The sequence below is a fragment of the Mustela nigripes genome, chromosome 14, assembly GCF_022355385.1.
Source record: "Mustela nigripes isolate SB6536 chromosome 14, MUSNIG.SB6536, whole genome shotgun sequence".
In the NCBI taxonomy this organism is placed as follows: domain Eukaryota; kingdom Metazoa; phylum Chordata; class Mammalia; order Carnivora; family Mustelidae; genus Mustela; species Mustela nigripes.
In genome coordinates this window covers 23,949,722-23,977,030 of record NC_081570.1, presented here as the reverse complement: position 1 = coordinate 23,977,030, position 27,309 = coordinate 23,949,722, and the positions used below count along the sequence as shown (strand labels likewise).

The following is a 27,309-nucleotide window of genomic DNA, read 5'->3' as shown; positions in this document are numbered from 1 at the left end:
TGTAGAAATGTACCAATTTATTACAAAGATTCTCACAAAAATGAAAATAGTATCTCAAAAAGGATACTAGACCACCAATCTCCACCTGCAGAATTGGGTGAGGATAGAGGGCAGGCAGTGTGAGTTCCTTGGCTCACATGGGGCTAGTGGGGAAGGTATGGTAACAGAACCAACCTAAAATGGCTGATGTTACCTTAAGGAGCCTGATTTGGGCAGGGGGCGAGGGGTGTCTCTGAAGACCCAACCACTCCTAGAATGCTCAATAAGGGCACCTCTCCAAAGCTACTAAGCAGGCACTTGACATTTCAAGATTTTGTCCTATGGCTGCTTAAGAGTATGCCTTCCAGACCCGGCACCCTTTATGGTTCAAAAGTAATAACTGGGGAAGGCTGGGTGGCAGCAAGGCAGCCACAGCCACTAGAAAAGCTCACTCTAACACGTGCCCTGGGCTCAGGGCCCTGGTTCCTGTCTAGTCCCAGGGGATATTTATATTTAATATATATTTATATAAATACACAGAAATAGAAAATATAAAATCTGAGGGCTTGTGGGAGGAAGGTGGGGAACTTGGCAGGAAGCCAGAACTGGAGAGGTCTGCTCAGGCCAACTTGACCTCCTCCTTGACCCTGTGGAGAGAGCAGAGACTGGCATGAGATAAGGCACCCCAGAGGCCTTGAGGCAAAAACATGGGGACAATGACTTCCTATAGGACCCCAGCTGCCCAGGTGACTTGCTGAGAGCGGAGGCTTCCTAGCTCTGCCTAGAACTGCAGACTGGTCCCTGAAAGAGGTCTTTGTAAACTGCACCAGCTGTCCCTGTGCCTCCCCTCAGCGTAGTGGACAACGGGGCTGGTGCTCCAATGCTGGGGAGATAGCTGACAGCTCCTTCCTCACCCTTTGGCTTCTTGCTTCTCCTCCTTGGTTTTCTCCTCTTCTATGACTTCTGGAACATAAGAGTGCAGGGATGACCAAGGGCTCCCCTCCAGAAAGACCCATGGAATCTTTACTTAGCCTAAAACCCCTTCCCCAACACTACAGCTCACTGGACATACAAAAGAGAGAAAAGCCCATCCCAGGCCCTCCCACTGAGCCCAGTTGAGAACAAACAGGTCAGACCGGTTTCCCAGCCTGCTAATGCCTGAACCTGGTGGGCGGAGGCAGCCCCCTGGGAAACTGGGGTGAAGTGCTGGGAAAAGGGCTTGGGTGGTATGTGAGAGCCACACTCCTGACCACGGGGAGCCCAGGCATGTCCCTGGCTCCGGAGCTTGGCAGGGCTCTCAATCAGCCAGTGGAGATGACAAATCGAGTTTCGTTCTTTTGTGAGGCCTGCTACTTCTGGGAGCTGAGGCAGAACCAGGCAAAAGGCAGGGCCTGAGTCGGCTCTCTCCTCCCAATACCCTATACAGATCCTCCTCTGTGGTCTGGGGCTCAAGACCCAAGGCTGGGCGTGACCCAAACCCACCTTTCTTCTCTTCTGGGTCTTTCTCTTTTTCATCCTCAGTTTTGACTCTCTTGGCTTTTTTGAAGTTGGAAGAGTTCTTGCGACCGCCTTCTCCCTCCTCATCAGAGTCCGAGAACTCTTCCTCGCAGGCAATTCGTTTGTCAGAAGAACAGACTGGGAGGCAATGTGGAATGTGGGTGAGACAGCAGGAGGTGAGCTTTACCTCAGGGTCTGTGCCCGGTGCTTCCCTGTGTGCCCTCTAAGAGACACCAAGGGAAGGGGAGACCACGAAGAGGGGGAGGAAACTCAAGGAGTCCCTAAATTGTTCCAAGTCCTAGCACTTGGGTTTCCCAACAGATGGGTAGCTTGAGAGGAATGCGGAACCAACAGTGGTGGGAAGTCAGAGCTACCTACTGAGTGGGAAGGCACCGGCCCCGGGGTCTGGGTCTTACTTGAGATGCGCTTATCAGGATCTTCTTCATCCTCGTCGCCACTCTCCTCAGGAATGGCGTCCTCAGGAATCACCTGCATTTGGACCCCCGGTGCATGGGGCAGCATTCTCAGGTTCTCAAACAGTCGCTGTCTATGGCCAATGGTAGAGAGGGTGGCTGGGCTCTGGTTAGGGACAAACCAGAGCCTGGAATGTTCAGTCAGGGGGTGTCTAGGGATATACTCACTTGATCTTCTCCAGGTATTCATTGGTATTCTGGTTGGTCATATTGGAAGGACTGATGTGAAGTTTGAAATCTGGTCCAAAGTATTCGAAGTAGTCGTTGTACGGAAGCTCTAATTGGGGCAGGAGGTTAAGAGTCAAGAGACCTGGCTACCATGGGACCCTGAGAAAAGCATTTGTAGGTTTATCTGGAACTGTCAGTCCAGCCATCTAACAGAGTACTTGGGTACTTTATAGGGTTTCAGTCTTTTTAATGCCATTCTCCAGAAGAGAAGGCACAAGCCCCTGGTTTTGGAAAACTTAGGCAATGCTCACTGCGAGCACGTCCTCAATGACTACCCACTTCCCCTATAAAGTAGAAATTCCAAAGCTATAAATAACCACTGATAATTTCGTCTAGACCAGAAGCAAAAGGAAGGGAGGACAGAGTCCAAAAAGAACTCAGGAAAAACTGATGGTCTGAAAATCACAAGTGAATAGGCAGGAAAATCAATGACAAGTATCAGAAGAGGAGAGGCCACATGGCCAACGGGAAAGGGCTCCTGAACTTGCAGACATCTGAGCTCCAGCTCTGCCCCACCCAACCTGGCCCTGGAGCTATTACCATTTGGGATCTCCGTGTCCAGGGCCACTGCTGTTTCATACGTCCAGCAGCGGGCCACGTTACGGATGGTGTAGCCGCCTCCTCCCAGCATCAGCATAGGCAGGTTGAAGCTCTTCACAAACTCCACACACTTGGCGTGCCCTTTGGTGGGAGAAAGGGGTTACAGGAGCACCCTGCAGGACCCGCCCACCCATCCCTATGCTACACGGTCTCACCTTTGATGGTCAGATTGAAGCAACCTAACCGATCCCCAGACAGGGAGTCGGAACCACACTGTAAGACAACCGCACTGGGCTGGAACATCTCCATCACTTTAGATATGACCTAAAAGGACACATCCTGGTCACCACTGGCTTTAAGAAAAGTTATGTGATGCTCGGGGCTGCAAAGGGTGGGTGTAGTCCCTCTGCCCGCTATCATTCACTCCCACTTTTGCACTCTCCCTCATGCTGGGTGGTAAATAGGGAACATCGGTCTGGGGCGCTTGTTTCCCTACTTGGGATTTCAGTTTTCCAATTTGAAAGGCTCTCCGAGATCCTTCTAGTTCTAGGAATGTTGAATCTAGAAGAGCCTCTTCATCTTTCCCTCAATCTTTCCCTTCTTTTCTTTCATTGCCCCAACTCCAGTGCCACTTCTGACCTTGAGCTGCACCTGCCCTACACCTCGGTCCTACAGACTTTGAGCCTCATATCGTGAGGGGGGCTTACTTTTGTCTTTCTCTTTCTGACAAGATTTTGAGGTTACCAGGACAAAGACCATATCTTGGGCTTTGCTGTCACCCTTACTACGCAGCATACAGTAGGCACTTGACTACCTGAACTTTTTACATTAATACTCCAGTAATGGTTCCTTGTGGCTTGCAGGCGGAAGATTTAACTCCTCAGCTTGGCATTCAAGGCTCCCTTTGAAATACCGACCCCAACATACGTTTCCTACAACATCCTCCAACAGTCCTCCCACCCATCACACTGGCCTACACAAAGCTACGTACTGGCACCTTTGTGCTTCTGCTAGTGCTGTTCGCCCTGCTGAACGCCATCCCCGCCCTCCAGCCTCCACCTCCTACTTCACATGGACAAATCCTCATTTTTCAGAGTCCAGATCAAATATCACCACCTCTATGAAATCGGCTCTGACTACCCTCGCCCCAGCCCAGGCAGTGGTTTTTCTCCCACTCATCTGTTCATCCTGCAAAAACAGTAATGACCACACACTGTCGTGTGTGTGCCTGCCTCCCACGACGTAGACTGTGAGGTCTTCAAGGGCATGATTTATGCCTTAGGTAGTCTTGTCTCCAACAGAGGGCCCGACCCACAGAAGGCACCAATAAACACTTGGATGAATTTCGTTCCTCTAGCCGAGCACACAGCATATGAGCCACGGTCAAAACACATCTCCCTTCCCGACCAGCTTCTCAGGGAGGGAGAGGTTCCTGACGCATGCTAGGGGTGCTCTGCTACCCCTCCCTTTGACTAAGCCCGACTGCAGCCCAGGTGGTGGATAAGCCACTTACCGGCTTGAAAATGGCCTCATAGGACTCGTCATCGATCCCATCTCGGAGCGGGTAGTTAACAGCATAATACTTGCCTTTGCCAGCCCCAATATCCTAATCAAGAGGGACATTAAAGTAAAACTGAAAGATGAAGCGAAGAAGAGGTTCAAGGATGGGGGCTGGAAGGCTAAGGACAGGCAGTGGTTCTAAGAGCGAAAAGAGGGGCCTGTGAGCGGAGCCAGGGACAGAACAGGGGCCTCTTGGTTAATACCATCCCTTTCACGGGGAAGTCTAGCTCATTCCTCTGGGCACACCACTGAGCTCGTGCCCAGCCTGAGAATTATTCATGGAGCCAGAGATGGACTATCCCACCCCACAGCACAAGACCTCCACCTTTGGACTGGGTCAGAGCTACCAATGATAGCTCATAGAAATCACACCCACCCTGGGACAACCTTTTCCTCCCCAGAGAAGGTGGGAGAGTTCTTTAAAATTGGAAATACCCACTTATTCAAATGCTTGCCACAGCAAACAAATGAATTACTGCCACTTTTTCACCAGAGGGGTACCGTATGCCATAGGGCTGGTTTCATCTTCATGTTAATAGAAGCAGATATAACAACAGTTCATTGAGTTTGCTTCTGAGGACTCTTATCCTGAGGTCTACTGATGGGCTTCACTAAGGGGAGGTGTCTAATTAACTATTCAGTATCAGATACAAAACATTTCCGACACTTTCCTAGGGACAGAGCCCATCAGGGACAGGTGATCAAAGGAGAAGGTTAAGAACCCTTGAGATGGTCCATAAGGGTCCCAATTCCTAGCCCCCAGGAGAGAACCTGGTGTTTCTAGCCTAAAATTCAAGTCATATGGGACATCTGAGTACTGTAATGTAACTTAGTTATGGCCTGGAGGGACCTGCCATGCGACCCCTATCCCTCCAACCCTTTGGGCCCCATTGTTCCCTTCCTCCAGAATAAGGGAGGGAAGGAGACCCGAGCAGGTACCCTACAACGGGCTATGGCGTTCTGAATGGCAGAAGAGGCAGGAAGTGGTTTCTGGTGACATGAGATAGGAGAGTTAGAGCTGGCAGCTGAGGGTGAGCTAGTAGGCCCCTGAAGGGAGTTCTCACCCGTAGGTCCCCAGTTCCTGGGAAGTACTCTCCGTATTTATGAAAGGACACAGTCATGACCCGGTCTGTGGTATAGAAGGCCTCTTCCACGCCATCGCCGTGGTGAATATCAATGTCAATATACAGCACCCTCTGGTGATACCTAGGATCAGAAGGGGGTCAGGGGTCTGGGGGCTCTCTGGGAATGGGACGCGCCAAGGGCGCCAGGTCCCAGCTTACCGGGCTGGCTGCCTCCCTCAGGTATCTCTAAGCACCAGAGACGTGGAAACTGGCTGAAGGAAGGTGGAAGAGCGGCAGGGTGTCTCCAGAGGCCTGACCAAGCCGACCAAGTCCGATCTTCCTACTCTACAGCCAGGGTCAACTCCAGCCACACAGGGACACTCTGGAGGCAGGATCTGAGCAGCGCCTGCCCCTGATCTTGCCGTGGGCTCAGATCAAACCAGGACCCCGTCAAGGAGAGGATGGCCAGAGACACTCAATGAATACATCCTAGCCAGCACACCGCTAGGAAAAGCAAACTAGGGAGGCAAGCCCGGGGGAGAGGGAAGTGGGAACCTGGCCTAAGGATCTCCTGCAAGAGACAAGGCCAGGCAGGCATACTTTAGCAGTTCCAGGATGGCCAAGACGATATCATTGACGTAACAGAAGCCAGATGCCTCAGACTTCTTTGCATGGTGCAGGCCCCCGGCCCAATTCACAGCGATGTCCGTCTGTTGCTTATTAAGTTTCACAGCACTCGCTGGGTGTGGGAGAGTGAATGTAAGACTGTTAACAAGCCATTCACCCCCTTTCCCCAAGCAGCCCAGGAAACCCGGTGAGGTGGGGCCTATTCAACAACGGGACTGTATAATCCAAGCGCTAGTCCTCTCCCTCCCTCCCTCTTCCAGCGGGGAGTAGGTATGACACTGGCTACTCTCAACAACTTTTTCCCAAACGGAGGGTGGTAACCCATCAGTAAGCCTTAGAGCTGGTTTAGTGGGTTGTGACTAGTGTGTGTGTGTGTTAAACAAAACAAACTAAGATAAAAGGACAGTAAAGGTAACTGCTCTCCTGTAAAACTGGTTTCAGAGCGAGAACGTATGTGCGCGACCTTGACTGCAAGTGTCAATGTATTTCTTACTGGGGTTCATGGTCAAAAAACGGTGAAGATACTAGAGGTTTTAGGAGCTCAAAGTACAAACAGGCCCAGAAGTGAGAGAAATACACACTTGTGTATTCAGGTGCGTGTACAGCAGTATAACCACAACAGCAATAAAAACACGGAATGAGCCAAGTGATCCAATAAAAGGGGACTGATTATATATCAACCAAAGTCGGCCCAAAATGTGGAATAATCACATAGCCACTAGGCATTATGCTATAGACTATGTGAGCTAAAGAACTTTTAAAGATTTACTAAGTAAAAGATGCAGACACAAAACTATATGCATGTGACACATTTTTGTAAAATACAGACGTACATGTTATATCCAGATATATACATACAGAAAAAAGAATGGATATACAAACAACAAAATGGTAATAACGATTATTCACGGACAGCATGACTGTGGACAATTTTTCCCTGAGATGATCTGAGATGATACTGGGAGCCGAAAGGGGAGAGGACAGAAAACAATGATCATAGGAAAAGAAATATTTGTTAAGAAAGGGTTTAGAGTAATCATAGAGGTGATCTAGGAGTTAATAATGGAAGTGGGAGATATGTGGGGAGTATTTTTGACCTCTAAAGGTGATTACTATGGTCTTTTGTAAGACACAGATGATGACACTTCCCATTTTTATAGCACTTTGCAGTTTGCAAACTGCTTCTATGTACAGCATCTCCACAACTCCACACGGTCTGCAGGGAATTCCAGGGTGTAAGATCTCTCGGTAGGAGAGAACAGTCAAGGACACCCGTCAGTACCCTGTCAGAGACTGAACCTGGGCTGGGACTAAACCAGAGGGTATTTTAAAGACCTAAGGTAAAAACTCATAGGACCATTTTACAGGGTCACCGATCAGCCCTACTGGGACAGCGGCCCAAAAGGCAGACCTCACTAGTACAACCCAGCACAGGCCACGAGGAGGGAATTATATTCCTTACCCACAGAGCCACCAGTAGATAACTGACAGAACTCAAACAGGCCATCGAATACCGGACAGTCCTCACCGACGTTGACTTAAAAGACATAAGACAAAGGTTAGTTTCCAAAATTCCTTTGTTTTTTATTTACATACTTATGAGCCTATGGGGGCGGGGTGGGGGAGGGAATATAGAATTTGGGTTCAGGAGGCTTGTGTTCTAGTCCAGGCTCTATCTCTCACTGGTTTTGTGATTGGGTCAAATCATTTAACTTCCCAGAGCTTTGGCTCATTATCTTTAACTAGCAATCGTGATACCTGCCTCACCTAACCACTGAGAAGATGAACAGAAATCTTTATGGGGAAGAGCATAGCCAGTGAGTACTTAGAAAATGTTGGCTCTTTCCTTGAGGGAGAAAAGCGGAGCTGCTTATTCCTGGGTTTGTTCCAGATCTCTCTCCAGCTGACCAACAAGGCAGGGAAGAACTGAGACCTGCGTAACCCATCATCCACTGAATGCTTAACAGTGTGCCAGACGCTGTGCTAAAGGCTTTAAATTCTTTATGTCCCTCCTCACGTAACCTTCTTCTGACCTTCTGAGCCAGGCTTTGGTCTTACTTTACAAATGAGGAAACCTGCTCAGAGAGGTGAATGGCTAGTAAATAGCAGAGGCAATATTTAAGCATTGGTCCGCCTGCCCTAAAAGCCCATGAAAATGCACTCTAGCCTTCTTCCCAATAATCTCATGTAGTCTCATTTGGTCCTCGTCACAACCCCATGAGCTGGGCAGGACACATCCACCCCACCGTCCACAGGGACAAACAGATCCCGAGCATTAAGTGACCAGCCCACGGTCCTATAAGCAGAGTGGCAGAGACAGAATCAGGGTCCAGGTGTCTCAACTCCCACAGTTCAGTGCTCTCTCTACTACACCTCTGAGTGACAACCGGAGTCAAGTTATTTCAGACCCAAAGGGGCAAAAGCACAAACTAAAGCGTAATGAGGAAACACATGCAAACAGTGATGCAAATGAACTGAGAGGCAGGAAGGGAGCGCATCTGAGGGCCGTGGAGTCACAGGGCGAGAGAGGAACCTTCGGGCTCCAAGTCTCCTCTCCCAGAAAAGGCAACTGCTAGGGGCGCCTGGATGGCTCAGTCAGTGCGGCATCCTATTCTTGGTTTCGGCTCAGGGTTGGCTCAGGGTTGTAAGATCAGGCTCCATGCACAGCAGGAGGGGTTGTTTGAGATTCTCTCCCTCTCCTTTCCCCCTCCCCTCCCCTCCTCTGACTCAGGCTCTTTCCCTCAAATAAATAAAATCTTTAAAAAAAAAAAGGAAACTACTGAGACATGAACGATACACAGGAAATTAGTGTAGGCTATTCCTTGCCCCAGCCTTCCTACTGTACCTGCTGCTATCAGCCGGGGCTCCCCAAGTCGAGCAGGGAGGAGCCCTGGGAGGAGGAGGGTAGCAGAGCCTGGCTCAGACTGTGGTAGCCTTCAGAGAGACAGCTGAAGCTCAAAGTGTGCGATAACTACAAGTGTTACTAACTCTGGCACTGCCCTGAACTTGGAGGGTGCCCCACCAAGACAAGTACTCTGAGGAAGGATGGCCCACACAAGGGGGTGAGCAACAGTACCTGGCTCTCACCACCACTGCCCGGGTAAACACTGGGAGGCTGTGTCAATAAGAACTTTGGTCGCTGGAGCCAGGCTCTTTATCCACTGGCAACCAAATGCCCCTTCCAGCTGCTTCCTGCCTCACTGGGTTTGGCCTGCCTAGATTGCCAAAGTTTTGCTTATAGCCCCATTTGGGATGTGGAGCCACCATGGGAAGAAATGGTTGTTTTATCTGTTTTTTGTTGTTGTTGATGTTATTATTTTTAAGTAAGTTTTTTTTTTAAGATTTTTTTTTCAATTTATTCATTTGACAGACAGAGATCACAAGTAGGCAGAGAGGCAGGCAGAGAGAGAGAGAGAGAGAGAGAGGAGGAAGCAGGCTCCCCGCTGAGCAGAGAGCCCAATATGGGGCTTGATCCCAGGACCCTGGGACCATGACCAGAGCTGAAGGCAGAGGCCCTAACCCACTGAGCCACCCAGGCCCCTTAAGTAAGTTTTATATCCAATGTGAGGCTGGAACTCATGACCCCAAGACAGAGTTGTGTGCTCTACTGACTGAGCCTGCTGGGTGCCACAAGAAATGGTTGTTTTAGATAGGAGAAAAAAGTATTTTCCTTCAGGCCCCAAACCAACATGTGGCTCAAATGGCCAGCCCATCATGCTCAATTCAACAAGCTGTGTGACTGGAGATGGAAAGGGGGCAACCGGGAGGCAGTCCCTCACTTGGGCTAATGCATGAAATGAGAGGACTTTTCTATGGGTTTCCCTCTTCCCACTATAAATACGTTTCTTATTCTTGGGCTGGCGTTAGGCTGAGGGGAGCAACACTGGGTGAGAGAAGGGAGAGTGGAGGGAGATGGAGAAGGCAGTAAAAAACACACTGCACAAAGAGATGCATGGATTAACAGGGACTCAGGAGGGGCCTTACCCCACTGTGGTGCTATGAGGGGGTGGGTGGTTGGACAGAAAGGGTGTGTGATCAAGGGGAGGCATCCTGGGGTTTCAACTATATTGGTAATGTTTTCTTTCTTAGAACAAAAGGCCAGTAGTGGGGTACTTGAATTTTCATTCTATTACTTTTTTTTTTTTTTTAATTTATTTATCAGAGAGAGAGAGGGAGAGCAAGCGAGCACAGGCAGACAGAATGGCAGGCAGAGGCAGAGGGAGAAGCAGGCTCCCTGCTGAGCAAGGAGCCCGATGTGGGACTCGATCCCAGGATGCTGGGATCATGACCCGAGCCGAAGGCAGCTGCTTAACTAACTGAGCCACCCAGGCGTCCCTCATTCTATTACTTTTTATACTTTCGTGTGTGTGTCTGAAATATTTTGCATGCTATTTATTTATTTAAAAATACTCCAGAATTAGGAAACGAGTTCCAGTCTCCATCCTACCACTACTTTGCTGGGTGACCCTGGGAAAGTCATTTTGCCCCAGTTTATATATCTAAAAAATGGATGATTATGCCTCCAAATTTTGCCACCACAATTCTCCTTTATCATTTGTCCACCACATTTCATATTCTGATAAACTACCAGAAAAAAAGAAAAAAAATTGCATTTTTAAACGTTTGAACCAATTTTATTTATTTACTATTATTTTTAAGAAGGCCTTAGCCCTGGGATGCCTAGGTGGCTCAGTCGGTTAAGCATCTGCTTTCAGCTCAGGTCACGGTCTCAGGGTCCTGGGATCAAGGACTCATTGGGCTCTTTGCAAGCAGCCTGCTGTTCCCCCAGCTTGTGCGCTCTCTCTCTGACAAACGAATATATAAAATCTTGGAAAAAAAAAAAAAGAAGAAGAAGAAGAAGGCCTGAGCCCAATAGGCCACGAGCTCCTCAGGAGGCAAAGGCTAGCTGATAGGGGACCGACTGCAAGTGGGCAGATCACACCAGGCTGTCAGGGAGCCTACTGTACATAATGGTCCCATTTTAACTAATTATTGGCTCAGACCTTCTGATCAAGGTTCTCAAAATCTTAAAATGACCACAGAACATTTATTACATTCTAGCTAAGAGCAAGGAAGCCTAACTTACTTAGTTTATTACATGTATTACTTCCTAGAGTAGGTGTTAGCTCTCACATCCCTGTTACTGTCTCTGTAGATACCCCTGGTTATACAGTGCTTCACAAAGTGACACCTTTCTATGACTCTATGAATCAAGTCAGGGAGGTGCCTAAAGTCCTTAGAGAGCCCCACCCTTCCTAACCCATCTTCAATGAGAGAAAATCCCAGACCTAATTTTTTTTTTTAAAAAAAGATCTTATTTATTTATTTGACAGAGAGGGAGAGAGAGATCACACATAGGCAGAGAGGCAGGCAGAGAGAGAGGGAAGCAGGTTCCCCACAGAGCAGAGATCCTGATGCAGGGCTTGATCCCAGAACCCTGAGATCATGACCTGAGCTGAAGGCAGAGGCTTAACCCACAGAACCACCCAGGTGCTCTGCAAACCTAATTTTTATTTATTTATTTATTCTTTTAAAGATTTTAGTTATTTATTTGAGAGAGAGATATCTCAAGTAGGCAGAGAGGCAGGCAGAGAGAGAGGGGGAAGCAGGCTTTCCTCTAAGCAGAGAGCCTGATGTGGGGCTCAATATCAGGACCCTGAGATCATGACCTGAGCCAAAGGCAGAGGCTTTAACCCACTGAGCCACCCAGGTGCTCCCAAACCTTATTTTTAAATGCACAATCTTAGAATGCTAATTTCAGGAAAACTGGAACAAAACTGGGAGCCAGAACCAAACCTGGGTATTCCTCAGAGCCTAATATTTTATGTCTGCCTTGATAGATTTGAAAATAATAAAAGCTGGGACACCTGGGTGGCTCACTTGGTTAAGTGTGGGCCCTTGGCTTAGATCCTGATCCCAGGGTCATGGGATCTAGTCCCACACTGGGCTCCTTGCTCAGCAGGGACCCTGCTTCTCTCTCTGCCTACCACTTGCCCTGCTTATGCTCTCTTTCTCTCATTCTCTGACAAATAAATAAAATCTTCAAAAAAAATGAAAGTAATATGTCATCATAGCAAAAATTACTATTCATTGACAGTCCGTGCTATCTCACTTATCCCCCCCAACTTCCACTATGAAATAGGCACTAATTTTATTTTTTTTATTTTTTTTAAGATTTATGTATTTGAGAGAGAGAAAGAACATGCATGAGGAAGGGGGCAGGAGAGGAAGAAAGACAAGCAGGTTCCCCGCTGGTCAGGGAGCCTCACGGGGAGCTCAATCCCAGGATCCTGGGATCATGATCTGAGTTAAAGGCAGACGCTTAACTAACAGAGCTACCCAGGCCCCCCGGTCTTCCTTTTAAAGAAGAGAAAACAGGGGACGCCTGGGTGGCTCAGTTGGTTAAGCAGCTGCCTTCGGCTCAGGTCATGATCCCAGCGTCTTGGGATCGAGTCCCACATCGGGCTCCTTGCTCCACAGGGAGCCTGCTTCTCCCTCTGCCTCTGCCTGCCATTCTGTCTGCCTGTGCTTGCTCTCTCTCTGATAAATAAAATCTTTAAAAAAAAAAAAAAAAAAAAAAAAAAAAAGAAGAGAAAGCAGAGGTCCCTGGGTGGTGCAGTCAGTTAAGCACCCGACTCTTGATTTTGGGTCAGGTCATGATCTCAGGATCATGAGATCAAGCCCTGCATCTGACTCTGGGCTCTGGGATCCATACTTAGTAGCAGAGTCTGCTTGAGATTCTCCCTCTTCCTCTGCCCCTCCCCCGTGCACAAGCACTCTCTCTCTCTAAAATAAATAAATAAATCTTTAAAGCTAAATAAAGAAGAAGAGAAGATGAGGCTCAGAGAGGCTAGGGACTTAAGAACACACAGCAGCGGAGTGGCAAATGAACGGATTCAAACCAAGACATCAAAGCTCATTTTCTTGCTTCAACACCAAGTTGCTTCTCCAATGAGAATCCTCTCTGCTGACAGTAGAGCCTGATCACTGACCTAAAAAGGTTATGAGAAGCACTAAAGCCATCTAGAGCAAAGGAAGGCATTTGTCTCATCTTGGAAGCAAATAAGATCTTGTCAATTTGAAGAGCAAACACTGCACTTGGAGGGGACAGCAGCTCCTGGAGTTGTAAGTGGTAAAGAAGCTTGATGCTTTAAAAAACGTCTCTGTGGTTCTGTAACCATTACAACTACACAATTATTGTAACAAATAAACTTTCTGCCTTGGGAATCAGACTACCTTGTGGCCAGTACAACAAGTGCCACAGATTTGCTGATATTTCAAAATAAGCTGTTATGAGCTAATCAAAACTTCTTCTGGACAATGTTGTTTCATTGTTTCATTTTATGAGATAGTAGGTGCTGAGAGAGAATTTCTAAAAGAACACAAGGGATAAGTCAGATATGAGAGTTTTCTCCCAAATTTCCACACATTTTCTCCCACAGCTGAAACAGTCCCCATGATTCCTACAAACTGAGTATAGCGTCTGAGATGCCACCTGCTCTGTGTTTGAGTCTCAGGACACAGGAGGTAAATCACCTCAACTCAAAGATCACATCATCTAGAGTCTAAATAGCCACTCGATTCTCAATTACTGCTCACAAAGTGAAAGCAGTTATACTTGTACGGGATGACACCCAGTCTATTTTGCAAAAGAAAACTCTAAGGGGAAGTGACTCCCCGGGTCAGTGAAGAGTCAGAGCTGCGGCTTGTATCTCCTGTGTCCCTCTCCCCAGGTCAGTGCTCTTTCCATCGCAACATTTACAGTTTCCTCGGCACAGTGTTGTGAACCGAACTAGACAAAGATCAAACTCTATTCTTCATACTCAAGATACAAGGAAAACTGAGGGCACCTGGGTGGCTCACTGGGTTAAAGCCTCTGCCTTCAGCTCAGGTCATGATCTCAGGATCCTAGGATTGAGCCCAGCATCAGGCTTTCTTCTCAGCCCGGAGCCTGCTTCCCCCATCTCTCTGCCTGCCCCTCTGCCTACTTGTGATCTCTCTCTCTCTCTGTCAAAAAAATAAATAAAATCTTTAAAAAATAAATAAATAAAAGGAAAACTAGACTTGAGAAAAAAAAAAAGCAGCACTTCAGCCTCCTTGAGCGCCGGATATCAGGTGTTGGCTGAATGGGAGCTACGAGGGAAGGCAGGGCTGCGGACCTCTGCGATTCCAAGGCAGACCCAAGTGGGGCTTCTCAAGGAAGGAGGAACAGAACGGACTTACATCTCTGCATCTGCTTGCTGTACTCGGACATGTTATCTGGGCGGATGGAGCGCAAGAATTTAATGTAGTCGTCACTGTGGTACTTGGTCATCTCCTCAGCATTGGCTTTGTGAGGGCGCTAGAGGGCAGAGGGGAGAGAGGACACGTTATTCTGACCACGGCCCAGTCTTCACTCAATCTACTCTAACACCTGTATCTGCCCAGCACTGAGCTGGGTGCTGTAAAGGTTAACAAGCAATGACTGATTAGATTAAGGCCTCCAGAACTTAAGATCTAATTAGGCACAGAAGATTATCAAAGGAGATTCAGGATCAGAAGACCCTGACTGTCACTCTGGCTCTGTTGCTTAGGCAAGTCTCTAGTGAACCTCAATTTTCTCAGTTACTAAATAGGGACAACTTCTACCTCACAGGGATCGTGAGAATTGGATGAGATGTTAAATCTCTTTGTAAACTGTGAGGCGCTTTATAAATTCTTATTTCTTTTTAGTATTAAGTATAACAATATAGAGTTATGGGCCAAATGGCTCAAGAGGTTGAAAAAAAGGGGTGACTAGTAATAACTGAAATAGAAGTCTTATAAATCATCATCACACTAACAATTCTGATCATACCCTCCCCACTGAAGCTTCCTTGACATGGTAATTTCCGGATTATCTTAACATTCTGATTCATCTTGCCCTCTTTTGAAAAAGTCTCTTCTCGGGATGCCTGGGTGGCTCAGTAAGTTAAGTGTCTGACTTTGGCTCAGGTCATGACCCAGGGTTCAGGGATCAGGCTTCTTGCTCAGCAGGGAGCCTACTTCTCCCTCTGCCTTCTGCTCCCCCTGCTTGTGTGATCTCTCTGACAAGTAAATAAATAAAATCTTTTAAAAAAAAAGAAAATAGGTCTTCTCGAGACACCTGGGTGGCTCAGTCCGTTAGGCATCTACCTTCAGCTCAGGTCATGATTTCAGTATCCTAGGATCCCGCCCAGTGTCAGACTCTGCGCTCAGGCAGGAGTCTGTTTCTCTGTCTCCCTCTGCCCATCCCCCTTCTCGTGCTCTCTTTCTCTCTCTGCTTTAAATAATTACATAAATAAATAAAATCTTATTTAAAATTTTTTTTTTAAATTTCTCTTCTCTTCCTCTCATCCCTTAAAAGTAGGTTTTCCTCTAAGATGACCTTCTGCTTTTCTAAAGCCTTTTCAATCCACACTTAACATTGTTTACCCCGAGCCAGGCACTGTATGTCTTTCTGTGATCCTTACAACAACCGCTTAAACTCTGTACAATTAGTACCCTCCCTTTCCATAGGAAAGTGAAGTAATTTGCCCATGGTTCCGCAGCTGGTAAATTGGACTAGTCCTAATGCAGACACTAGCTGGCTCTTGCTTCAGCCTCACTTTATATAAGGAAGAATGTAAGACTACAAAATGAAGATTTTTTTTTTTTAAAGATTTTATTTATTTATTTGACAGAGAGACACAGCGAACAGCGAGAGAGGGAACATGAGCAGGGAGAGTGGGAGAGGAAGAAGCAGGCTTCCTGCTGAGCAAGGAGCCCAATGTGGGGCTCGATCCCAGGACCCCAGGACCGCGACCTGAGCTGAAGGCAGCTGCTCAACAGCTGAGCCACCCAGGTGCCCCGAAGACTGTTTTCTATAACACACCCATACTGAAAGAAACAAGACCTGGCTCCAAATACTAAATTGTTTTTACTATATTAAGCCCTTTACCCTCATGGCAATGCTGTGGGTGCAGCTCTGACTATCCCTTCTACAAAGATACCTGCCCAGACACACTCCATCTTGATTTCTGCTCTGAGCTCCAGATTCACAATTCCAACAGCTTTTCAGCCAGCTCCACCTGTGAATCCTAGAGGCATTTCAAATCCAACTGGATGTAACAACTTAGAGAGAACCCAGACACATTCAAATTTAACTTCACTTCCAGACTTCTCTTTTACTATTTTAGTTAATGACACCAACATCCACTCAGGCTGAAAAACTAAGTGTAATCCTTAACTCCACCCTTTCTTGACTTCCATTTCAACCCACTGCCTATCCCCTTCATTATACCTCCCCCATAATCCTGACTGCATCCCCGCCTTATTTCTCCTATGCTCTTCTTTTTTTTATTTTTTAAAGATTTTATTTTATTTATTTATTTGACAAACAGAACACAAGTAGGTAGAGAACCAGGCAGAGGGAGAGGGAGAAATAGGCTCTCCACTGAGCAGAGAGCCGGACGTGGGGCTCGATCCCAGGACCCTAGGATCATGACCTGAGCTGAAGGCAGCTGCTTAACCAACTGAGCCACCCAGGCGCCCCTCTCCTATGCTCTTCTTTCCCAGGGTTCCCATACTCACCACATCTACCCAGTTGCTCAAGACAGAAGCCACCCTTAACTCCGCACCTCTGATCTACTACCTTCAACAAAGACAAAGCCTATCTCAAAAGCCGCCTCTTTCACGAAGTAAAAGCAAATCTTGCTCTAAGAACCTAACTTCATCCCAGGACACAGAGTTTCAAGAAATATGGCCTCACAGTAAAAAATCACAGAACATGCAAGGGTGCCTGTGTGGCTCAGTTAATTAAGCATCTGTCTTCAGCTTGGGTCATAATCTCAGGGTGCTGGGATGGAGCCCCACAGCTCTGCAGGGAGTCTTCTCGTTCCTCTCTACCTTTCTGGCTGCCCCTCTCCCCTGCTTGTGTTCTCTCTCTCTTCCCCCTCCTCTCAAATAAATAAAATCTTAAAAAAAAAAAAAATCACAAAACATGCAAGCAAAGAGCTCACAGAAACAACAAATAGCAGGGGCGCCTGGGTGGCTCAGTGGGTTAAAGCCTCTGCCTTCGGTTCAGGTCATGATCTCAGGGTCCTGGGATGGAGCCCTGCAACTGCCTCTCTGCTCAGCAGGGAGCCTGCTTCCCCTTCTCTCTCTCTGCCTGCCTCTCTGCCTACTGTGATTTCTGTCTGTCAAATAAATAAATAAAATCTTAAAAAAAATAGCAGGGCACCTGGGTGGCTCAGTGGGTTAAGCCGCTGCCTTCGGCTCAGGTCATGATCTCAGGGTCCTGGGATTGAGTCCCACATCGGGCTCTCTGCTCAGCAGGGAGCCTGCTTCCTCCTCTCTCTCTCTCTGCCTGCCTCTCTGCCTACTTATGATCTCTCTCTGCCAAATAAATAAATAAAATCTTAAAAAAAAAAACTGTATTACATTTCTATATCCCAGTAAATAATCTAAATATGAAAATTTTAAAGATACAGTTCATGAGAGCTTTAAAAAGAAATACTTGGGGGAAAAAATCAAATGAATGATGTGCATGACCTTTAAGAAGAAATTTATAAAACTTTAGACTGATAGCCAAAATCTCAACAACCCATCAACAGATGAATAGATAAATTATGGTACAGTCTACGGTAAAATACTACACAGCAATTAAAATGAACAAACTACAAGAAATAGATATTGTATAATTCCAATTATATTAAGTTTGGCAAAATTGAACTATAGTGTATTAGGAATGCATATGTAGGTAATTAAATTATGAAGAAGAGTGAGGAGCAATTAATAGAAAAGTCAGGATTCTGATTACCTCTGCAGCAAGAGAAGCAGCTGTGATCAGGGCGGGGATAAGCAGGGTTCTACTTCTTGAACTAGCTGGTGTTTACATGCATGTTTACTGTATACCGAATTGTTAAATTGCACATATGTTTTATACATTTTTCTGTGCCCATATAATATTTACAACAAAGAAGCTAAAAGAAGCCTTTATAGAAGACATTTTAATGGGGCGCCTGGGTGGCTCAGTGAGTTAAAGCCTCTGCCTTCGGCTCAGGTCATGATCCCAGGGTCCTAGGATTGAGCCCCAAGTCAGGCTCTCTGCTCAGCAGGGAGCCTGCTTCCCCCACCCTCTGCCTGCCTCTCTGCCTACTTGTGATCTCTTTCTCTCTGTCAAATAAATAAATAAAATCTTTAAAAAAAAAAAAAAAAGACATTTAAAAAGACTTAATTAGGGATGTGTGGATGTATCCATTGGTTGATCCTGTGGTCCTGGGGTCGAGCCCTGTATCAGGCTCCCTGTTCAGTGGGGAATCTGCTTCTCCCTCAGCCTCTGTCTCTCCCCCTGCTCATGCCTGATTTCTCTCTCCCTCTCAAATGAATAAATGAAATCTTTAGAAAGATAAAAAATAAAGTAAAAAGACTTAATTTAAAAAGTAAATAAGAAGTGAAATAAAAAGTCCTAAATAAATAGGAGATATGCCATGTTCATGGACTCAAAGACTAAACAGTCTCAAAAAATCGATTCTCCCTAAAATGCTATAAAAATTCAAAAAAATTACAACCAAAATCCCAGGAGATTTGTTTGTAGTACTTGATGAGTGAGTTCTAAAATTTATAGAGAAGTACAAAGGCCAAATAGCAAGTCACTTTCTTTTTTTAAGAACAAAGGGAGGGAGGGGGCACCTGGGTGGCTCAGTAGTTAAACATCTGCTTTCAGCTTGGGTCCTGGGTTCGAGCCCAGTATCAGGCTCCCTGCTCATTGGGAAGCCTGCTTCTCCCTCTCCCACCACCTCTGCTTGTGTTCCCTCTCTCTCTGTCAAATACAGAAATATATAAATTTTTAAAATTAAAAAAAAAAAAAAAGAACAAAGTGGGAGGACTTGTGCTAGTAGATATCAAGACCTACTGAGGAGTCATTATTATTAAGTCACTGCGTCTTGGCATACGGGTCAATAAGCAGATCAAGTCACCAGAACACAGAGCCCAGAAACAAACCCATTCACAGTGCCTGTCACAAAGTAGGAGCTTCAAGTATTTGTGGAATGAATGAACAAATATGGGTGTCTCATATAGAAAAGAGCTGGCACTTAGGTTAGTGGGGGAAACAACAGACTTAGTAAATCAGCTCCAGTATGGGGGGAAAATTTCAGTGGATTCCTACCTCAAACCATATTAACAAATCAATTATAGATACAGTAAATACATATATGTGAAGGCAAACCTTTAAAGCTTTTATTTTATTAAATTAAATTTTATTTTTAAAATAAGTCCTATGCCCAATATGGGGCTTGAACTTACAACCCCAAGACCAAGACCCACGTGCTCTACTGACAGAGCCAGCCAGGTGCCCCCTTATAAAGCTTTTAACAGAAACTTAGGAGAATACCTTAAGAGTTGAGAAGTACTTTCTTTTCTTTTCTTAAGTAATCTCCACATCCAAGGTGGAGCTCAAACACAATCTGGAGATCAAGAGTTGCATGCTAGCCTGGTGCCCCAAGGGAAAGATTTCTTAAGACACAAAAGTCCTTATAAAGGAAACAATTAATAAATATGACTATATTAAAATCAAGAATTTCTGATCATTAAAGATGCATTAGAGTAAAAAGACAAAACCAGAAGAGAAGATATTTAGAGCAGGGTGCCTGGGTGGCACAGATGGATAGCGTCTGACTCTTGGTTTTGGCTCAGGTGGTGAGTGATCTTAGGGTCATGGGATCCAAACACATTAGGCTCCATACTCAGTGCAGATTCTGCTTAAAGATTCTCTCTCTCTCCCTCTGTTCCTCTTTATCATGTACCTCTCTCTAAAATATATAATTTTTTTAAAGATTTTATTTATTTATTTGATAGAGAGAGAGACATGGAGAGAGGGAACACAAGCAGGGGGAGTGGGAGAGGGAGAAGCAGGCTGCCCGCCAAGCAGGGAGCTTGATGCAGGGCTCGATTTATATCAGAATAAAGAACTACTACAAACTGGTAAGAAAAAAGAAACCCAAACAACCCAAAACAGGAAAATGGGCAAAAGAAAAGACGTGTCACACAGCTGGCTCAGCTCAAAGATGATCTACAAATAGTTAATAAGCATACAAGATACTCATTTTCACTGGTCACTAGTGAAATGCAAATCAAGACCACAATTACATACTATTTACATACTATTTATACTCATTTGGTTGGCAAGATTGAAAGTCTAATTCCAAGTATGGGAAAAGATATGAATCAAGGTTTTTTTTGTTTTGTTTTGTTTTTTTAAGATTTTATTTTAAGTAATCTCCACACTCCAGGTGGGGTTTGAACTCATAACCCCAAGATCAAGAGCCACATAACACCAACTGAGCCAGTCAGGTGCCCCTCAAGGTATCACTTACGCATTACCAGTGGGAGTATAAATTCATCTAACCACAATGAAAAGCAATGTGGCATTTCATACTCATAAATCCTACAGTCCAGCAGTTCTAGTACTAGAGAAACAGCCCAAAGAAACTTTTGAATATATGCACTAAGAGACATGTACAAGAATAGTCAAAGCACTGTTCCCAAAATTAAAAAATGAGATACAGGGGCGCCTTGGTGGCTCAGTCAGTTAAGCGTCTGCCTTTGGTTCAGGTCATGATCCCAGGGTCCTGGGATCCAGCCCCAAATGGGGCTCCCTGCTCAGCTGAGAGCCTGCTTCTTCCTCTGCCTCTCCATCTGCCTCATGTGCTTTCTCTCCCTCTCTCTCTCATTCTCAAATAAATATATAAATAAAATCTTTAAATAAAAAATGAGATACAAATTAAGATCATGGGAGAGGGGATAAATTGAGGTATAATGACAATAAGATATTATTCAACAGAGAAAAATGGAAGAATGATAGTTATATGAAGCAAGGTAGATGGATTTTACTAACATAGTAATTGAATGATAAAAGCAAGTCATAGGGGGTACCTGGCTGGCTCAGCTCAAAGAGCACACAACTTTCTTTTTTTTTTTTTTAAAGATTTTATTTATTTATTTGAGAGAGACAAAGAGAGAATGAGAGAGAGAGCATGAGAGGAGAGAGGTCAGCAGGAGAAGCAGACTCCCTGCCCAGCAGGGAGCCTGATATGGGACTCCATCTAGAGACTCCAGGATCATGACCTGAGCCAAAGGCAGTCACTTAACCAACTGGGCCACCCAGGTGCCCCACACAACCTTTTTTAAAAAGATTTTTTTGGGGTTGCCTGGGTGGCTCAGTGGGTTAAGCCTCTGTCTTCCACTCAGGTCATGGTCTCAGGGTCCTGGGATCGAGCCCCACACTGGGCTCCCTGCTCAGCAGGAAGCCTGCTTCCCGCTCTCTCTCTGCCTGCTTGTGATCTCTGTCAAATAAACAAATAAAATCTTAAAAAAAAAAAAAGATTTTATTGGATCCCTGGATGGCTCAGTCAGTTAAGCATCTGCTTTCAGCTCAGGTCATGATCCCGGGGTCCTGGGGGCTGCTCTACAGGGACTCTGCTTCTCCCTCTGCCCCCACTCCTATTCATTCTCTCAATCTTTTTCTCTCTAAGTAATAAATAAATGGAATCTTAAAATATATTTATTTATTTATTTATTTATTTATTTATTTATATATTTATTTATTTGCAAGAGAAGGGATGAGCAGCCGGGGGTTGGGGGTGGGAAGGGGCAAAGGGAAAGGAACGGGAGAAGCAGACTCCCCACTGAGTGCAGAGCTTGATGCAGGGCTTGATCCCAGGACCTTGAGTTCATGACCTGAGCTGAAGTCAGACACTTAACTGACTAAGTCACCCAGATGCTCCAGAAGAGCATGCAACTGTTGATCACAGAGTCGTGAGTTCAAGCCCTATGCTGGGTGTGTAGATTATTGAAAATAAATAAACTTAAAAAGGGGGGACACCTGTGTGGTTTTTTTTTCAATTTTTATTTATTTTTTAATTTTTTAAAGATTTTTATTTATGTATTTGACAGACAGAGACCACAAGTAGGCAGAGAGGCAGGCAGAGAAAGAAGAAGCAGGCTCCCTGATGAGCAGAGAGCCCAATGCAGGCCTCGATCCCAGGACCCTGGAATCATGACCTGAGCCGAAGGCAGAGGCTTTAACCCACTGAGCCACCCAGGCGCCCCCTGTGTGGTTTTTTTAAAAAGTTCAAAAAAGAAGTAAATAATTATATTATTTAGTCATATACACACAGGATAAACATTTTTTAGAAAGCAAGAGAATAATAAACACAAAATTTAGAAGAATGACTGGGGTATAAGAATACGGATGTGCATAGCACCATTAAAATATTTACTAAATTAGTAAGAAAATGTAAATATATATTATTTTAAAAAGACCAAAAATGGAACTTCTTTTGATGCTTATGAGCCAAGGATAATATTTATTCTAATTCTGCGCATCTAAGGTCCAATTAAAATTAAAACAGACAATCAAATAGGAAAATGGATAAAAGGCTTAAAAAGGGACACAATAAAGAAACCTGGGGCACCTGGATGGCTCAGTGGGTTAAGCCTCTGCCTCTGGCTCAGGTAATGATCTCAGGGTCCTGGGATTGAGCCCTGCATCGGGCTCTCTGCTCAGCAGGGAGCCTGCTTCCCCCTCTCTCTCTGCCTGCCTCTCTGCCTACTTGTGATCTGTGTCAAATAAACAAATAAAATCTTAAAAAAGAAAAAAAAAGAATTCATACTGGTAAAATTATCTTTAAAAAGCAAAGAAATAAGCCCCAAATACAGGGTAGAGGTTAACTCTGGGGAAGAGAGCAAACAGGATTAGGGAAGGGCATATTGGGGCTTTAGCAGTCCTGGCAATGTTTGTTTTCTTAAACTAGGTGGTATTAATTGTATTGTGATTCTTTATACCTTCCACATATTTTATAAAAATTCTTTCATATCAACTCAATATTTTATAAAAACATTTTTTAAAAAAAGCACAAAAGAACAGAAGGCGATGAATAAGAAGCCTGGGAATATACAAAATTAGCATCCAAGGCAAGGAAGAGAGCAGAATTGTTGATTATGTAAATAGGAAGGTTCCTGGATGAAAAATGAGGATATAGATTCTGGGAGAGATTAATTAGATGTGTGGAGGCAGAACTGGGGGAGGGACCACTGCGTGAAAGACTTCAAAATGTCTCTTTCAGGTATAGAGATAGAATATAGCAACTTCTTTTTTTAAGATTTTATTTTTAAGTAATCTTTACATCCAACATGGGGCTCAAACTTACACCCCAAGATCGAGAGATGCATGTTTTACCAACTGGGCCAGCCAGATACCCCAGCATACAGCAACTTCCATAAGAGTCTAAGGAGCTTCTTCTAGGACTGACTCTCAAAAGCCAGCAATTTCAGGACAGATATTAAAACGGCTATCTGTGTTTTGGGAAAGGAATACCAGGACCACAGCCCAGAGAGAGGAGAAGACAGAAGGGATGAATGCACAGAAACACCGTTGGGAGAAGAAGATGGAAGATTCATACTCAATGGAGAAGTAGGGCCAGAGAAGAAAATGGATCACATTAAACAGAACAAATCTAGAGATTTAAGAAAGAGATTATACTAGAATTTTGCTTTAAAAGTTTACAATAATACGTACAGATGAAGAAATTTCTAACAAGGCATTATTGTTTCTATGACAGCCACTATTAGATGCTTCCCAAAGAGCCATTCTCTCCTTTCTTGGTAACAGATCTCAGTTCGGTTGGGTGTTCATGGACTCAGCCAAAGGAACCGAATGTGATTAGTCTAAGCCAATGGCTGGTGAATCGTCTAAGGGCGGCAAATGACCCAGTGAGACTTATGGAGAAATCTGCTGGGAAACTTCTCAGAAGGGTTTTTCTCTTTAATAAAAAGGGAGTGTGGGGGCGCCTGGGTGGCTCAGTGAGTTGGGCCTCTGCCTTCAGCTCAGGTCATGGTCCCAGGATCCTGGGATGGAGCCCTGCATAGGGCTCTCTGCACAGCAGGGAGCCTGCATCCCTCTCTCCCTCTGCCTGCCTCTCTGCCTACTTGTGATCTCTTTCTCTGTCAAATAAATAAATAAAATCTTTAAAAAAAGAAAAAAAAAAGGAGTGTGGGATAGGGACAGTGGAGAATGATCTGTTTGCCTCTCGTTCCCTTCCTCTTTGTATTCTGTTGTACAAAGACATAATACTTGCAGCTGATTTCATGGGATTTCAAGGTAAAAATCAAAAGGATAAAATCAAATAAGCTGGGGCACCTGGGTAGCTCAGCTGGATAAGCATCCAGCTCTTGATTTTGGTTCAGGTCACGATTTCATGGGTCACAAGATCGGCCCTGCATTGGGTTCCACGGTACTCGGGGCATCTGCTTGAGATTCTCTCTCTTCCTCTCCCTTGCCTCTTCCCCCGACCACTTGCTCTCTCTCTCTAAAATAAATAAAATAAATCTTTTCTTTAAAAAAATCAATAATGGGGTGCCTGGGTGGCTCAGTGGGTTAAGCCTCTGTCTTAGGCTCTCCGGGTCCTGGTCTCTGGGTCCTGGGATGGAGCCCCACATCAGGCTCTCTGCTTGGCGGGAAGCCTGTTTCCCTCTCTGTCTCTGCCTGCCTCTCTGCCTACTTGTGAGCTCTGTCTGTCAAATAAATAAATAACTCTTTAAAAAAAAAAAATCAATAAGCTGAGATGCCTGAGCTGGCTCCCTTATGACATTACCAAAAAGTCCGGAAACCATCTACTTCTAGGTTTCTCCTTAAAATATTGCTTGTGGGGGCAACTGGGTGGCTCAACTGATTAAGTATCCAGCTCTTAATCTCAGCTCAGATCCTGATCTCAGGGTTGTGACTTAGGAAGAGGGATAAGGACAAATGACAAATGGACACATAAAAGACTCTGGAACCAGAGAGATCTGGGGTGGAGTCTTAGCTCATCTGTTAACAGCTATGTGACTTTGAACACATTAATTATCCTCTCTGACCTTGTCTTCTCATCTATGTATTAGGGTTGCTATAAGGATTACATGAACTAACAGTAGCTCTGGCCTACCACCTAAGCAGTCTTCAATAACTGTTAGTTTATCTTTCCTCTCACCTGAAGATAGGATCCATTTTTTAATATCTCAATATCACTCATGGAGGTTAATATAGTCCCTGGGGTATGATAAGTATTCAATAAAAATCTACCGAATGAAAGAAAGAAATAGGGCTTGATGTGACTTTTGAAGATGAGTAAAATATGACTGGGCAGAGTCAGTAATCCTCTCAGTCAGGACAGGGTGGAAAGAAGCAGAATCCCATCTGGCCGACTCAGAGGATTCTGAGAGGGGAGTGGCAGGAAAGGAGGCAGGCTGGAGCCAGATGAGCGTGGTAAAGATGCGGACGAGGCAGCTCCGCAAGGTCTTGGTGCTCGCTCTTCCACATTTAGGTATCCTCTCTGTATCTAGCTGCTACTCTGCTTCCTTGAGTCCCTCAAAACCTCTGTCTGCTACCTTTTATGTTTCTCATTCCCAGATGCCTCTCACACCCGAAAAAGCTCTCTGATCCCAATGTCTGTCTGCTCCTCTACCTTCCCTCCTCGCTTCCCCAGCTGCCTCCAGTGGCTCTAAGGACATCACAGAAGATTCATCTCCTTTCAGTCTCTGGAATGGTGAGGATGGATACTGCTGTTGCTAGGTTACTTAAGCTGCCGGCACAGACTTTAACCACTGACTCTTGGGCTCTAACCATAGGTAACATGGGCCCCCAGCCCTTCTTTATTTTCTCATTTGGATCTTTGCAACAGCCTCCTAATTGGCTTCCCTGCTTCTGAAATGCATGCCCGGGGGCCCCTGATTGGGTCAGTTGGTGGAACATGTGACTCTTGATCTCGGGCTTGTGAGTTTTAGCCCCACACTGGGTGTATAGATTACTTCTCCCTCTCCCTCCCTCTCTCTCTCCCCAACAAATAAATAAAATCTTTTAAGTAAATGAATAAATAAATAAAGATACAATGCATGCCTGTTTTTATCTCTCTTTGATTTAAAATCCATTACCCGATGATGCCTGGCTGGCTCAGGCAGTAGAGCATGTGACTCCTGATCTCGGGGTTGTGAGTTCCAGCCCCACAGTGCGTGTAGATCTTTGGGGCACCAGAGTGGCACAGTTAACTAAGAATCCAACTCTTGGTTTCAGCTAAGGGCATGATCTCAGGCTCTTGAGATCAGGTCCCATATTACATAATAAAGTGGATTTCTAGCTTCTCTCTAAAACCCAGTAGGTGGGGGCACCTGGATGGCTCAGTTAAGTTCAATGTATGCTTTTGGCTCAGGTCATGATCCTAGGGTCCCTGCTCAGTGAGGAGTCTACTTCTCCCTCTCCCCCTGCTCATGCTCTCTCTCTCTCTCAAATAAATAAGTGAAATCTCAATTAACTAATTAATTAAGTAAAAATGGGCAGGTGGCAAAAACCAGCTGGAACCAAGTTAAGCAGTTTGAGAGTCTATGTTCTCTAGTAATCAGAGTCTTGTCCGGTTCAAAACAGTCCTGATCACTCTTTTTTTTAGGCATTGGAATTTTTTGATCCTAATCCATTAGAATTGTTTATTACATAGTACAGCATATCTAATCCTTGCTGACCTCTCCAGCTCTAGGTACGCTCACACTATACACTTTACACTATAGCACTACCTAAACACCAAACTACTTGTAATTTCCCCAAATACACCACATTGTTCTCACCTCTTTGCCTTTTTGTCTACAGTCTTCCCTTGGTCTAGAACATCAGTCCCCTCCTAAACTCCAGGCTAAATTCTATTCAATATTTAAAATTCTGCTCATGGGAACCCTGGGTGGCCTAGTGCGTTAAAGCCTCTGCCTTCGGCTCAGGTCATAATCCCAGGGTCTTGGGATCAAGCCCCACATTAGACTCTCTGCTCGGCGGGGAGCCTGCTTCCTCCTCTCTCTCTCTGCCTGCCTCTCTGCCTACTCGTGATCTATCTGTCAAATAAATAAATAAATTAAATATTTTTTAAAAATCTGCTCAGATAGCACCTCCCGGAAACTTTCCAAGGCTCCCTTCCTCCTTCACTTCTCATTTTCTCTGCATCTTGTACGTTCTTTAATTGTTGCACTTACAGAATATAATATAATTTATTTGTGTACCTATCAGTTTCCAGCACTGGAGTGAAACCTTTAAAAACAGAAATCTCTATCATTTACAGTGTCTGCCATGTAACAGGCGAGCAGCACATTTGATGAATGAGTAGTTGAGAAAATGAGATGAGTAACATATGACCAGAGCTGATGGGGTTAGGGAGTGGTGGGGCTCCCAGTAACTCACATAGATTTCCATTTTTCGGTAGAGACCATAGTTAAGTAGCAAATTGTGAGTCATACGGATTCGGTGAGGCTTCATTGGATGGCCTTGTCCGTAATAGTAGTTTCCAACA

At 45.2% G+C, this 27,309-nt stretch overlaps 1 protein-coding gene across 1 annotated transcript; it reads right to left on the bottom strand.

The window, feature by feature from the left end:
• HDAC1 (histone deacetylase 1) lies at positions 1-27,309 on the bottom strand. The gene is made up of 13 exons (XM_059377039.1): positions 27,201-27,309; positions 14,192-14,309; positions 7,431-7,505; positions 5,942-6,080; positions 5,342-5,483; positions 4,231-4,323; positions 2,933-3,041; positions 2,718-2,858; positions 2,118-2,226; positions 1,893-2,023; positions 1,462-1,614; positions 894-942; positions 1-626 (listed from the first exon to the last, which is right to left on the bottom strand). Exons 1-13 carry the CDS (start codon positions 27,273-27,275, stop codon positions 599-601), a joined length of 1,362 nt encoding a protein of 453 aa, XP_059233022.1. The 5' UTR covers positions 27,276-27,309; the 3' UTR covers positions 1-598.